General features: G+C 44.7%; 1 protein-coding gene across 8 annotated transcripts in view; it reads right to left on the bottom strand.

Annotated features, from left to right (window-relative positions):
• LOC147018026 (transmembrane and coiled-coil domains protein 2-like) overlaps positions 1–15,058 on the bottom strand; it is a 109,187-nt gene that overhangs the window by 36,405 nt on the left and 57,724 nt on the right. For 7 of the 8 annotated variants that reach the window (XR_015062225.1, XR_015062226.1, XR_015062227.1 and 4 more), the window contains exon 3: positions 5,460–5,720. The exons of the other annotated variant lie outside the window; for it this stretch is intronic. Coding sequence is in view for 4 of the 7 variants with exons in the window: in XM_085897242.1 (XP_085753368.1) it covers positions 5,460–5,720 (261 nt within the window). In the remaining 3 variants the exon portion in view is untranslated. The remainder of the gene's footprint in view (positions 1–5,459; positions 5,721–15,058) is intronic. 8 annotated transcript variants of the gene reach the window in all.

Raw genomic sequence — 15,058 nt, 5'->3', positions numbered from 1 at the left:
TCAAGCCTGGGGTTTGGCTGAGCCACTCAAGGACTTCACATTCTTGTTCTGAAACCATTCCAGTGTTGCTTTGGCTGCATGCTCGGGGTCATTATCCTGTTGGAATGTAAATCTTCACCACAATCTGAGGTATTTTGCACTTTAAAGAAGGTTATCCTCAAGGATTTGCCTGTATTTGGCTCCATTCATTGTTCCCCAACATCCTTACAAGTCTCCAAACCCCTGCCACTGAAAAGCATCCCCAAAACATAATGCTGCCACCACCATGCTTCATAGTAGGGATGGTGGTAGATGAGTGATGGATGACTTGTGCTCGGTTTCCACCAGAGGTAGCACTTTGCATTCAGACCAAAGAGTTCAATTTTCGTCTCATCAGATCACAGAATCTTTTGCCTCATTCTGGCAGAATTTTTCATGTACCTTTTTTAAAACTTCAGGCATGCTGTCATATGCCTTTTTCTCAGCAGTGGTTTCTGGCTGACCACTTTCCCATAAAGCCTAGATTTGTGAAGTGCTGCAGAGATTGTTGGCCTTCCAGCAGGTTCTCCAATCTCAGCCAAGGAACTCTGTAGTTCTGTCAGAGTGGTCATTGGGTTCTTGGTCACCTCCGGAGTGCTAGCTCGGTCAGGTATGGGAGCATGCGCCGGAGCAGCGCATCGCTGCGTCCACGTTCCACCGGTATTCCAGGGGCCTATGTCTTGCAATCCCCCAGGCAGATGCTGGCCCATCCCCATCTCCTTGAGATGATGATCAACCTGCTGCAACCACGAGGAACGTGGTTGGCCCATTGACCTCCTCCACTCACAAGGCTCCCGCGCTGAGAGAATCTGATGAGCAGGATCAGCGTTAGGCATATGAGCCACATGTTCATACAGCCACAGCTGAAGGTCACAGACTATGCAGGTAACAAATCTCATTTGAGTCTCTCAGCAACCACTCTTTGGACACAAAGTCAGAGCAGCGATAGCCAAGGATTCAACAAAGAGACCTGGTACCAAAGGAATTAAGTCTCTGCCTCAGATCCCTGGTCAAAGTCCAAGTCTCACATCCACAGAGCAAGACTGAAAGCACCAAGGACCTGAAGACTCGGACTTTCATCCTCCTGCACAGGTACCGACAGCACCACACCCCATGATCCAGTGAAACCATGACTCCCCAGGCCCGACCCAGATGTCTATTGACCTCTGACTCACAGCCAGCAGAGACGTGAATGTCACTGCCAAGGTAAGTCCATCTACACCTCACTCTCCGAAAACATGGACCATCTTCTATCTTCTCATCCAAACTCTCTCTTCCTCTTATGTGGCGACTTCAATTGTCATCACGCCAGTTGGCTAGGTGTGGGTACCTCTCTCACCTGCCATGGGACATCAGCAAAAGCTTTCTGTGACTCATTGGGACTGACTCAATCGGTCAACTTCCCGACCCGGATCTCAACCAATGGTACTCCATCTCTTCTGGATCTGATTTTGACAAATTTCCCTGACAATATCTGCTGCTCTTCCTTCGCTCCAATTGGTTCTTCTGACCACGTCCTTATTAAAGTGGACATCTCTCTGGCTGTTATCAGAGAACCACCTCACCGCCGTCGAGTCTGGCATTTCACTCAAGCCGACTGGCAGGGTCTCCGAGCAGCCATCAAACTTACAGACTGGTCTCCTATCACTACTTTCTCAAACATCAACTCATCCTGGGAATTCTTCCAAAGAAACTTGCTCTCCCTCATGCACAGATTTATCCCCTCTCGTGTTCAGTTGTCGTACCCTTCCTCCCGCCCTTGGTTTACTGAAGCTTGTGGCGAGGCAGTTGTCCTGAAACAACTTGCCTTTGCCTCATGGAAAGCAAACCCAACTGAGGGCAATCTCAGTTCTTTCCACAAAGCTCGGAACAAGTGTGTAGCTACCCTCAGGAGAGCCAGAAAACAACATCTTTCTCATCTCAAGTCTGAACTCTCAAACCTCTCTCCCTCCTCAAAATCCTGGTGGCGTTTAATCAAATCTGTTTCTGGTGTATGTTCCCCCTCCATCCCCTCCCTTACCTCAAATGGCCGCACTGCTGATTCCACACGTGATAAAGCTGAATGTCTAAACTCGGTGTTTGCAGCTAAATCTTGTGTCCCAAACCCATCACTATCTCTACCCACTTTACCCAGTCGCACCCAACTGTCCCTGGACTCTGTATCCTTTTCTCCTGACAAGGTGGAGAGCTTGCTTTCAAACCTCGAGTCAGATTCTGCAACCGGTCCAGACGGCATCAGCCCACGTGTCCTCAAAGCCTGCTCTTCTGCTCTTGCTCACCCTCTCTCTGTTCTATTCACCCTCTCATTTTCCCAAGGTCATCTGCCATGTGCTTGGAAATCTGCTAACATCACTGCCCTGCATAAAAAGGTGCAAAAACAGATCCCTGTAACTATAGACCAATCAGCCTTCTCCCAATCATCAGCAAGGTTATGGAATCCATCATCGCTTCAGACATGAAATCCTTCCTCTTCTCCAATGGCTTGATTTCCAATCATCAATTTGGTTTCAGACCAGGTCACTCTACCCTAGATATGCTGCTACTGCTCTCCCATCAATGGATGGAGGTCCTCAATGCCAGACAGGAAATCCGAGCCGTATCCCTGGACATATCACGTGCTTTTGACACAGTCTGGCACCCTGCCCTACTCACCAAACTCTCTGCCCATGGTATTCAAGGCCATCTCCACTCATGGCTCGCAGACTTCCTCTCCTGTCGCAGTCAACGTGTGGCCCTAAATGGAGTTCTTTCATCCCCTCTTCCTGTGCAGGCTGGAGTTCCTCAAGGTAGCGTTCTGGGCCCTGTTCTTTTTCTGGTTTTCATCAATGATCTCTCGGACTCTCTGGAAAATCCTCTATTTCTCTTTGCCGATGACTCAACCCTCTGCCGTACCATCTGTCATCCCTCAGACCAGCAAGCAGCAGCTTCTTCGCTCACTGCAGATCTGGATAAAATCACAAACTGGTCCAACACGTGGAACATGTCTTTCAATCCAGACAAATCTCACACTCTCACTATGTCTCTTCGAAAGGACCGTTTACAAAACCCCCCATCCACTTTCTCAACAATCCTCTGGAAGAAGTCTTTTCTTTCAAGCTTCTGGGTCTCACTATCTGCCATGACCTTTCCTGGGAAAGTCACATTTCCAACCTTGCCTCAAAAGCCAGTCGCCGACTGGGAATCCTCCGTCGTGCAAAGTCCTTCCTCGGCCCTCTTGAGCTCCTGACCACTTACAAAGCTTTTGTCCGTAGCCTGATGGAGTACTGCTCTCCCCTCTGGGCTGGTGCTCCTGCCTCCCACCTTTCTCGACTTCACGCTGTCGAAACCAGGGCTTTTAAGATCATTGGCATCTCCCGCAATGAAGCTGAGTCTTTGGGCCTCTCACTCAATCACCGCAGGTTGGTCGGTGGTCTTTCTGTCTTCTACCGACTCCTCTCCAGCCTTGCCCCCCCTGCTCTCTCTGCGATTTGTCCCAACCACATTTCCACAGGGCGCTCAAGGTCCGCCAACAACCCCCTTCTGGTAAAACTACCAAAATCACGAATCACTGCTCATCTTCACTCTTTCATTTCTCTTTTTTCCCGCCTTTGGAATAAACTTCCTCACTCTATTCTTTCCCATTCTTCCCTTCAGGCTTTCAAAACAGCTGTTCACCACCACCTCTTATCTTCCCCCATCCAAATCCTCGATCTTTTCTACCCCCGATAATCCACCCAAGCCCACTTCCTTCAATTCTCCTGCTTTCCTTCCTGAAAGTCCCTTTAATGTCCATCTTCCCCTCGCCATGTTCCCCGTCCCATCCCCATCCCTCTCCCTTCCACAGTTCACCTGTGTCTGTTCCCCAATGTTTTGTCCCTTCCACTCCCGCCCCTCTTGTCTCATGCCTCCTTGCTGTGAGTTGTGTGTTAGCTCTCATACGAGCCTCGACCAAGGTATACAAAAAAAAAAAAAAAAAAAAAAAAAAAAAAGTGAATCTCAGCGACCTCAACATCCTCACAAACAGGTACAGAAAAGAAAGCAGCATCCAAGATGTCATTGAAAGCCTGGATCTTAGTTTTGACCAAGGAAACCCGTAATCACAATGGCTCCGACCCCTCATTCAGCACCTCGAGCCCCCCCCCCCCCCAAAAGGATAAACAGAGTCTCCGCAAAGATGACTGCATCATCTGCAAAATTGAGGTCAGAGATCTTGACATACCCAAACAATGCAACGCAGCTTGATCTCTTCGACATCCTCCCCAGAATCCAGTCCATACAAGCGCTGAAAAGTGTGGGGGCCAGTATACACCCCTGACAAACTCCAGTAACAACTGGAAATAAGTCAGAAATGGTATCACCACATCTCACAGCACTCTCAGAGTACCAGAGTGTAGTTCAGACATCAGATTGATCAATTTTGGTGGCAACCAACGAAGACCAAGAATCCTCCAGAGGGCATCCCGATTCACTGAAATGAACACTTTGCAGAAATCAACAGAGGCTGCAAGCAGCCCATATCAAAACTCTTGCCTGCATTCGGTGAGGACCCGAAGGGCAAGGATATGGTCAATCGTTGACCTCTTTGGTGTAAAGCCTGACTGCTCTGGACGCTGGTGCTCAAGCAGATGGTGGCGAACCCCATCAATAATTATCCTTTGTCTCGGAAGAGTTCTAGGAAGAATCTGGATAGTTCCATTTCTTTCCATTTTACTCATGATGAAGCTCAGTGTGCTCTTGGGAACTTTCAACACTAGAAATTGTTTTCACCCATCCCCAGATCTGTGCCTCCTCACAATTCTATCTCAGAACTTTACGGAAAGTTCCTTGAACTTCATGGTAGAGTCTCTGCTCCGCCATCCACTATGGGACCTTATATAGAAAGGTGTGTTTCTTTTTAAATTATGTGCAATCAATTGAATTGGCCACAGGTGAAATCCAATCAAGTTGTAGAGATATCTCAAGGATGAGCAAAGGAAATTGGATGCACCTGAGATAAATTTGGAGTCATCGGAAAGAGGTTGAATACTTAGTGATGCACGACAATTCAGCTTTTCAGTTTTAAGTAATTTGTAAAAATTTCTAAAAACATGTTTTCATTTCGTCATTATGGGATATTTTGTGTTGATCAGCGACAAAAAAATTAAATTTAACCCATTTTAAATTAAGGTTGTAACACAACAAAATGTGACAAAAGTCAAGCGGTGTGAATACTTACTGAAGGCACTGTATATCTGCATGCGAAGCAGTATGGGCTCAAAATCTTTTCAGATTGGAGTTTTCGCTTTTTTCGTTTTTTGGGCACCCAATCACTTCTTACCCTCCCTCATCAATGACAGCTAGTGGCTTGAATCCAAATGACCTCGATGCAAACCTACCCAACTGCCCTTTCACCCACAAATGAATACATTTCCAGATTTAGCATCTGCTGTTCCTCAAACACACAGCATGGGATGTGCGCCTGCCTTGAGCTGCACCAGGTTGTCCTCACTGCCGAAATGGTGGCGGAAGAACTCGCGTGGCTTCTGCACGACCACCTCGGCGGCAGTCTGCGTGGCCTGCGACAGGCCAGACAAGCCTCCTCGTACGCCCTCCACCATGCCTCCTCCCAGGCCGCTGATACCCGCACGCATGTTGGCTCCAACGTCGCGTAGGCCTTGCTGTACATCTCGCAAGACTGCTCGTGGCTGTCGCCCTGGCCCCGAAACCCCGCCACTCTGCTCGAGCTGTGGTGTGCAAATTTACGGACGGGGTTAAAAAAAATTTATTAAAGTTTCTGATAATAAAAAGTACATGTGCCCAACTACATAATACAATTGCATGAGGGGATAGTATTGGAAGAGGAGAGTGAGTGAAGGGAAAGGTTGAGAGAGAGAGAGAGGAAGGGGCAAAGGGCAGGTATGGATCACAGAGTGGTAAGAGACGAATCAGGAGGGGGTGGGTTATATTTGAATATTCAACAATTTTTACATATGTAATGAACAAATGGCCCTACATACTACAGGTAAAAAAAAATACACCACACCTTTGGAATCTAATGTTGAAATTATTTGACTTGTCAAATGTATCCAGTTGCCAAAACAGGAAATCTTTTCTGAAATTCTGTATTTGTATGGCTTGATGTCACAACAAACTCACAGCTCCTTAAAATTTTTTTTTTTTTTTTTAATCTCAATGAAATGTTTTCGACACAGTCACATCTATGATCAGCCTTTAACCTACATGCTATGGAGCATTTCGAAAAAAATAAGATTAGTTGTGGTTCTCGTATCGTTCAGGAAATAAACGAACATACTTTGTTTCTGTTCGAACTGATAAGACGACAATCAGTGTTTTTCTGACATCGGAGCAATACGATAATGATTTAATAGTTAGCTGGGTTTGATTTTATTTTTCTGTGTCTGGTATGTATATAAAGGTCAATTAAAGTCAAACTAGAACGGCACTCGGAAGAGCGCATACCTCCACCAGGCTAAACAGTTTACGGCTTCGAACCCACCGATAGGCCGAATCTGCATCCAGACCTCCACAAAAAAACTCATCGGCTTGCCTTGTTACCTAACCAACTCATCCACCTAGTCTTGTCCACAACTCAACTCAACCACAACTCATCCATAACTTTTTGAAATATCATGCTCGATATAGTTTTTGGCCCCATCTCTCAATGGTGAAGAATCACTGACAAAATTAAAATATTAAAAAAAATTCTCATGTCTGGATTCGGATCTTCACCAAAATCGAATTGATTCATCTGTCACACACCCAACCTGTCCACCATGTATCGTCCGAATCCATCCCTAACTTCTTGAGATGTAGTGTTATGTTTGTAAGCGGGGGGGAGGAGGGGAGTTATGTATTCAAAGGGAAGCCAACATGCATAGTTCGGAAGTATTGTTTGTTCGAGCCAGTAGCATCTCAATGCATTAAGTAGGGATGTAGAGGTGCTAATTTGTGGAGTAAATGTGCATTTCTGAAAGGGAGAAATGCATAATTGTCAAGTAAATAGCTAGGAAAAGGGATTGGGTAAGTTGTCTTTCACGTTTCCCTTTGATATAACAATGACGAGCTATGGGAGAGAGGTGTGCAGTGTCTGGAGAGGGAGAGACAAACCCACACAACTCTGTGAATAACAGGTTGAATGATCGCCAATGGGAGAGCCTGGAAGCTTAAAAAAGGCCAGAAAGGCTGAGAGATAGCCAATGGGAGAGCTGAAAAGCTTCAAGAAGGGGAGGACACAGTGTAAAGCGAGGAGAGCAGGAGGGCAGACCGAAAGAGGAGAAGCAGAGCCAAGGCAAAAGGCAGAGACTGACTCGGAGGAGGGAAACAATTAAACAGGGACGTTTGACACTCAGTTGAGTTTCCACTGACTATTCCCATGTTAACTCAATGCTTGGGATCAGAAAGAAAGAAAGAAGAGAGGAAAGAGGGAGAAAGTTGGTGGACCGTTGTTTGTTAGTTGTGGTTGGAGTTGAGTCATGGGGGGACCAGCGGAGCTATGTGCGACCTCTTTTCTGTGTCAAAGAACCGGTGGAGCTACATGCGACCTCTTTGCTGTGTTAAAAGAGCTGATGGAGCACAAGCCGAAAGGGTCGATCTCGAACTGGGTTCATCTGCCGCCATAATACTTCACCTCTCTCCTTGACCAAACAGTGTCAGGCTTGTAAAGATGGGAAGAAAGAGAAAGGATTCACTGGTGTGTGTTGTGTGTTGTGCCAGAGAAAGGGGGGTTTGCATTTGCTGTACTTCATTTATCATTTATATTTATTTATTCTGGCCAATTTATTGTGAATTGCTTTGTGTCCCCTTCACCCCAGAGAACATCCCAACGTTCATCCCCCACAGTCCCTTTCTCTTTCCTGGTTTGTTTCTTTATCTATCTATACATTACTAAAACTATCATCTTGTATTATCTATCCATCTATATATTACTAAAACTCTAATCTTGTATGTATGCATGCATGTATGTTCCCAAAATACAGCCAAAACGGTACAAGATAGTGCAAAAATTTTAGGGCCACCTTACTCACTACTCGCCTGCAGTGTGCAGTGTCAAGTTTCGTTCAAATCGGGCAACGAAAAAAAATATTTAAAAAATCAATTCCCGATTCAGTCAAGTACTCTTCGGGAGTATTTGATCAACACAAACAATCTCAGAGGTACAGTTCGCTGGAGCTATCTTTTTTTAATGAAATGAATTTTTCCATCAACCGCTGTCACAACAGGAACTCGGGTTCACGGGTCGTCTAGTATATTACTAAAACTCTCACCTTGAAAGTATGTATGTATGTCTGTCTGTCTGTCTGTCTGTATGTATGTATGTATGTATGTTCCCGAAATACAGCCAAAACGGTACATGATAGTGCAAAAATGTGCGGCCCACCTTACTCACCATTCGCCTATGGTGTGTAGTTTCAAGTGTCATTCAAATTGGGCAACGAAAAACATGATTAAAAAATCAATTTCTGATTCAGTCAAGAAATCTTTGGGAGAATTAGATCAATGCAAACAACCTCAGTGGTATAGTTCGATGGAGGTATCTTTTTTTTTTTTTCTTGAAATGATTTTTTTTTCATCAACCGCTGTCACAATGGGAACCCAACGCGTTCATGGGTCATCTCGTATATTACTAAAAGTCTCATCTTGAAAATATGTATGTATGTATATATGTTCTCAGCATACAGCCAAAACGGTACACGATAGCGCAAACATTTTAGGGCCATCTTACTCACCATTCTCCTGGGGTGTGCAGTATCAAGTTTCGTTCAAATCGGCAATGAAAAAAATCATTTAAAAAATCAATTCCCGATTCAGTCAAGCACTCTTTGTGAGAATTTGATCAAAACAAACAACCTCAGTGGTATCGTTCGCTGGAGCTATCTGGTTTTTTTTTTCAAACAACCGCTGTCACAATGGGAACCCAACGGGATCACGGGTTGTCTCGTGTATATAATATATATATATATATATATATGTATATACATTGTTGCGGAAATGGCACTTATTATGCTACTAAATATAGGACTAGCCCAGATGCCCCATTAAATGCATGTTTAGCCAGGCTGTTCGGTAAGATAGACGTTACATGTGTGTCGGGAGGTGAAGAGGCTGTTTATTGTTCGTGCCGTGGTGGTGTACCGAGAGCTTCCTCTTCTTCCTTCCCCTCTCCGGACGATAGGCCATGCCCAGTCGGCTGAGAGGGAGTGGCCAAAAAGAGGAAGTGAAACTAAGAGGAGGAGTTTGTCGGCTTTGTAAAGGGGCGCGCCCCGAAAATAAAAAGTAGTAAGAAACTGAGAGGAAGGAGTTGGCCGGTGGGCTTTGAGGCGAGCAGAAAGAAGAAAACCCAGTGGTGATTCTGCCGGGATGGAAACTGGACCTGGGCGTGCCGGGTCTGCCTTCTGTGGACTGGAGAAGCGAGCCATGGCCGAAGGAAAGGCAGGGAAAGGACTGCAGGAGGTCTGTCTGCCCTCGGCTGGATGGGAGACGACTGTTGGGAGTCGTGATCTGCTGTGTAGGGGACGGCTGTGTCTGTCTGCGATCTGCTTCGTGAAGGAGGCCTGGTGAATAGGCCAGGCCTGGAATTGTATGCTGGACCCCGTGCAAAACCAGCTGAAACCCATCATCGATTTGACGGTCTTGTGCCGTCGACATTGCGCGGGGCCAGAACGCGCTGAGGAGGGCGTGCGCAAGCAGTGCCTTGAGAAGAAAGAGTACGGCGCTGCCATCTTGCCACACGGCGTGCTCGAGCTTGGGGCTCGAATCCGTGGATATCGGCTTGTTACGAGTGACATCGGTGCTTTTGACACTTTCCTCTCGTCCATGAAACATCACCAAGTACTCTGTCTTGTCTGCATGCTGTCCATGTCTTGTCTGCATGTCGTTTAAGGCTTATCTCGGTAGGGACCCCTTCAAATCCCGTATCTCCCTAGTTAAGAACGGGTTATGGATTAATTAAAACATTGTCGTGAATATTTTGCTTGTGTTGTGTTCCTAGATCTTCCCCAATAAATCTGGCTGATTCGTATGAAGTTGCCGCTTTGAATTAATTCGTGTCACGTTGAGGAACTATCCGCTCGATTGGTATATAAAACCAAAATGGTTACAGACTGGCAGAAAACGCTCGGCATCTGACAAAACCAGTCTATAACCGGGGTCTATTTCCCCAACTGGTAAGGTCCAGGGGTACGTTGGTATCGAGATTGAAGACGCGTGACCCGAGGACTATGCCGAGCCAGCCGGCGTTATAAACCCCAGACACGGCGGTGGTGAGGGTGGCGCCGAATATGGAACATTTGGCTATCAAGACTCGGGTGAGAACACCCCCCCCACCCCCGGATCCGCAACAATATATATATATATATATATATATATATATATATATATATATATATATATATATATGTTCCCGAAATACAGCCAAAATGGTACATGACAGTGCAAACATTTTAGGGCCACCTTACTCACCATTCGCCTGCGGTGTGCAGTATCAAGTTTCGTTCAAATCGGGCAACGAAAAATAAATATTAAAAAATCAATTCCCGATTCAGTCAAGTTTTAGTATGATGATCCATAAAGCGCAAGGACAAACCATGGAGAATGTGTTGATTCTGGCGTGTGGCGCTGTGCAGAACAAAATTCCGAGTCTTTAGGTGCTTGGTACTTCCAGTCTTGCTCTATGGATGCGAGACTTGGACTCTGACCAGGGATCTGAGATGGAGACTTAATTCCTTTGGGCGCTGTCGATACCTGTGCAGGACAAAACTCCGAGTCTTCAGGTGCTTGGTGCTTCCAGTCTTGCTCTATGGATGTGAGACTTGGACTCTGACCAGGGATCTGAGATGGAGACTTAATTCCTTTGGTACTAGGTCTCTTTGGAGAATCCTTGGTAAGAATCGGAGACTTCATGTCAAACTAGAAGTTGCTGAGAGAAACTCAAATGAGAGTTGTTCCCTATATTGTCTGTGAGCGTCAGTTGCGGCTGCATGGACATGTGGCTCGTTTTCCTGACGCTGATCCTGCTCACCAGATTCTCTCAGCGAGGGAGTCTCATGAGTGGAGGAGGCCAGTGAGCCGACCACGTGCCTCGTGGTTGACCATCATCTCAAGGAGATGGGGATGGGCCTGGCATCTGCCTGGGGGATGGCCAGACGAAGGCCCCTGGAGTACCGGCGGAAAGTGGACGCAGCGACGCGCTGTTCTGGAACATGCTCCCATACCTGACATGACCTGCAGGACTGCCATTTTGACACACTTCCGGTCAAATGAACAGTATGGCCTCTCCAATTTAACATCAGGACCCTGTCCTAATGTCATAACCCAGATTTGGTAGCATTCTGACTGCTGTGTCTGGGGAAGATTTTAGAAGAAATTTACTAAGTTGGCCATTTTGACATACTTAAAATCATTTGAACAGAACAAATTTTGCAATTCCACTTACCAGTCAGTAGAGGAACGTTGCTGCAAAATTTCAGCTGAATCGGCCGGAGAAGTCGAAAAAGAAGACAGACGGACGTAGCGTGATGACAATACCTTATCTGGAATGTAAATTCCAGATGAGCTAATATAATACGCCTAATGCCTGAATCGAGTGCATTGTGGGGGAAATGTAGCTTTATCTGCAATTGCTAAAGCAGGCCTTTTTACTTTCACAATACCAAATGGTGTTTGGGCCTGGCAGGATGGCCTAGATGTACACACACTCACCTCTAAGCTGTCTTTCCTGGCTTCTAATCTTGGCCCAGCTATAAAAACTTTCATCCCTGTGTTTCACAGGCTGGATGATTAATCAATCTGGGTGGTGTCCCTTGGACAGACATTAAATGCGTGTCCCATTCACAGACATTAGTTGGTGGACGATAAATACCCCATGGTATCCTTCGCGAAGAGTAGGCGAGCTATCGCCGGCACTATGACCAAATTCCTGCCCTAACATTGGTCAAATATCAGACCTGGTCATGTGGCTGGTGAAAGACTTTGGCCAAGCTTCTCCCAGCCAACCCCACAAGAGCATGGGATATAACTGTGGCGTTGAAGAACACCAAATTATGTTTGGATGAAGATTTTGAAGGAAGGAAGGAAGAACCAGGCAACTGGAAAAGTTGGTCTTTTCATGGCTAGTCAGTCTTCAGTTCAATTTTAGATCACTTTTTTTAATTTAAAGAGATAAACTAGATTCCATTTCTAGACTTTTTTTTTTAGCTTATCTGGAATTTACATTCCAGATAAAGTATCGTCATCGCATGCCGTCAGTCTCCGTTTTCGACTTCTCCAGCCAAACCGCTGGGCCAATCCGGCAGAAATTTTGCAGCAACAACCCTCTCCTGAGCAACAGGAATTGAAAAGCTCATTCCAGTCACATGACCAAGTATGTGAAAATGGCCGACTTAGTAAATTTCTTCAAAAAGCTTCTTCTCCAGACCTACCAGTCAGAATCCTACCAAATTTGGGAGACATTAGGCCAGGGTAGGAATGTTAAATTGCCGAAGTCATTCCAATCCTGTGAGCGGAATTGTGTCAAAATGGCCGACAGTCTATTTTTTGGAAAATTGTGTGAATTCCTTTAAAAATGTTCTTCTCCAGACCCATGTCAGAATGCTACCAAATTTGGGTTACAACATTAGGACAGGGTCCTGATGTTAAATTGCGGAGGCCATGCTGATCATTTGACTAGAAGTGTGTCAAAATGGCGGTCCTGCAAATTCCTTTCAAAATATTCTTCTCCTGATCCACCAGTCAGAATGCTACCAAATTTGGGTTACAACATTATGCCAGGATAGGGATGTGAAACTGCCAAAGACATTCCAATCCCATGAGCAGAACTGTGTCAAAATGGCCGAGAGTCAATTTGGGGAAAATTGAGTGAATTTCTTCAAAAATCTTCCTCACCAACCCACCAGTCAGAATTCTACCAAATTTGGCTTGCAGCATTAGGCCAGGACCCTGAGAAGCTACAAATCCAGTGTTCCCATTTTTAAAATAAGCTGCTAAATGACTGTCAGGAAGTAAACTTTTATTCCTCGCTGCTCCTGTCAATGGAACCACCTTCCAGAGGCAGTTCTATCTCACTCTTACCTTCAGGGCTTTAAGCAAGCAGTGTCCCACCATTTCCTGTCATCCCCAATTCTGAGCCATGATCTTTATTCGCTGCATTCTCCTTTGGCAACCAAATGATATTACTTGCTAGTTTTGACGTTTCCTCCCCTCTTTCCATGTTCATTCCCTTGATGTTTGTCCTACGGTCAGTTCTACCTCGCTCTTCCATGAGCCTCGTGCCTATATAAAATAAATAAATATCCTCAACTATGCCCAAATCCCTTTTCACTTTATGTCGCAAATTAGAGATTTGGGTCAAAGTCAAAATCTGCTTCGGTACTGTGATCCATCTCAATTTCAATATGGAAGGAAAACCAAACCATCTCTGTCAAATTTACATTTCCCACCAGAAAGGGTTTGATCAAGGTTCTTTTCTCAATGTGCAATGCTCAACTACAAGCACGGTGTGGTTGATCATCCAATCTGTACATTTCGGTACATAAAAAAAAAACACACACACACAAAGGAAAGGGGGGGGGGAAGAGTGGGACAACATCTGTTGCAATCAAGTGAAAAGTCAACTTTTAATAATTGAAAATTAATACATCATTGCCTTGATTTCTTGGAATAAAATAAAACAGAAATACCAGCAACTCACAAGTGCTACTTGCAAAAATTTCATCCTGAGTTATCGTCACAAGCAGCACTTCATTCTCTGTCAAATGGTCAATACTACTTAAGTGGGCAATTACAATATGATACTTGGTGGTACAATTTGGTCATTCACAAGCCAAATCTTAATTTATTGATTAACCATCATCAAAGCATTACTCTGACAAACAATCAAACAGCATTTGGCCGAGTGCCAAGATAGCTCATTTGGTAACAAGCTCGACACAGCCATCCAATTTGAGAACAATCCTCTGCAAGATCAAAGATGCACTCGTGAAATAACAATAATTTGAATTTCCAGATTTGATCATTGTCGAATTTTCCACTTTAAATTACATTTCAAAAGTGTACCATTAAGCAACAAATGCAACTTCATCAAATTACCCTGATTAAAAGATCCGTTGACATCATTTACAAGGTTCTGAACGTGATTGGATGTCAGCCATTCATGAATGACATTATATTTTTGCCAAAAAGTCTGATCAAGTTCACCAATCCCCTAAAATCAGACCATGTAATAACAGTGAGGTACAATTCCAAGATCCTTCAAACAGTTCCTTATTCCTTATGACGATGTTAGAATTGTGGATTGCAATAGAAAAATAGAACGGTACTCAGGAGAGTGCATACCTCCACCAGGATAAACAGTTTATGGCTATGTTTTGAAAAGCACGGACAGGCCGGAACTGCGTCCGGACCATAACCAAAATCGAATCAGCTTGTTCTTGCAAACTACCCACCTCATCCAGCGAGTTTTGTCATAATCTGTCCACAACTTTTTGAGATATGCTCAATATCATTTTTTGGCCCCATCTTTCAAATGGTAAAGAATCACCTAAAAAATTCTCATTTCTGGATCTTCACCAAAATCTAATCAATTCATCCTTGTTACTCACCCAACCTGCCCACCAAATTTTGTGCAAATCCCTCTAACTTTTTGACATATCTTGCTCACAAACATCTGACAGACAGGGGTGAAAACATAACCTCCATCCACCTTCGGTGGCAGAAGTAAAAACTAGAAAGCATCCCATAATGCAAAGCCTATCTACTTGGTGCTTGAACTGAAATCGATGAAAACAACAGCTCAAAAAAAAATTTTTTTTTTTTAAACAAAACAAAAAAACAAACATGTACATTTGTATATTTTATTCATTTGTGTTCTCCATATTCTCATCAAGGTTTGTTAAAGATTTCATGACAAAAGCTCAATTGGTAAATAAATAAAAGTTATGGCCTGGACAGACACAGTGAAGCTCAATCTTGCAAATTGTGGTGTCTGTCCGTGCATTTATCTGTCTCCCGTTTACGGTGGCAGCTTCTCGCACCGTGTTGAAAAGCCCAACATTAAATTTTGAAATGA

This window comes from Eptatretus burgeri, chromosome 10 (assembly GCF_056783735.1).
Source record: "Eptatretus burgeri isolate ZD-2024b chromosome 10, Ebu_testis_v1, whole genome shotgun sequence".
NCBI lineage: Eukaryota > Metazoa > Chordata > Myxini > Myxiniformes > Myxinidae > Eptatretus > Eptatretus burgeri.
Note: the sequence above shows the minus strand (reverse complement) of the source record. Positions and strands in the feature narration are given on the sequence as shown.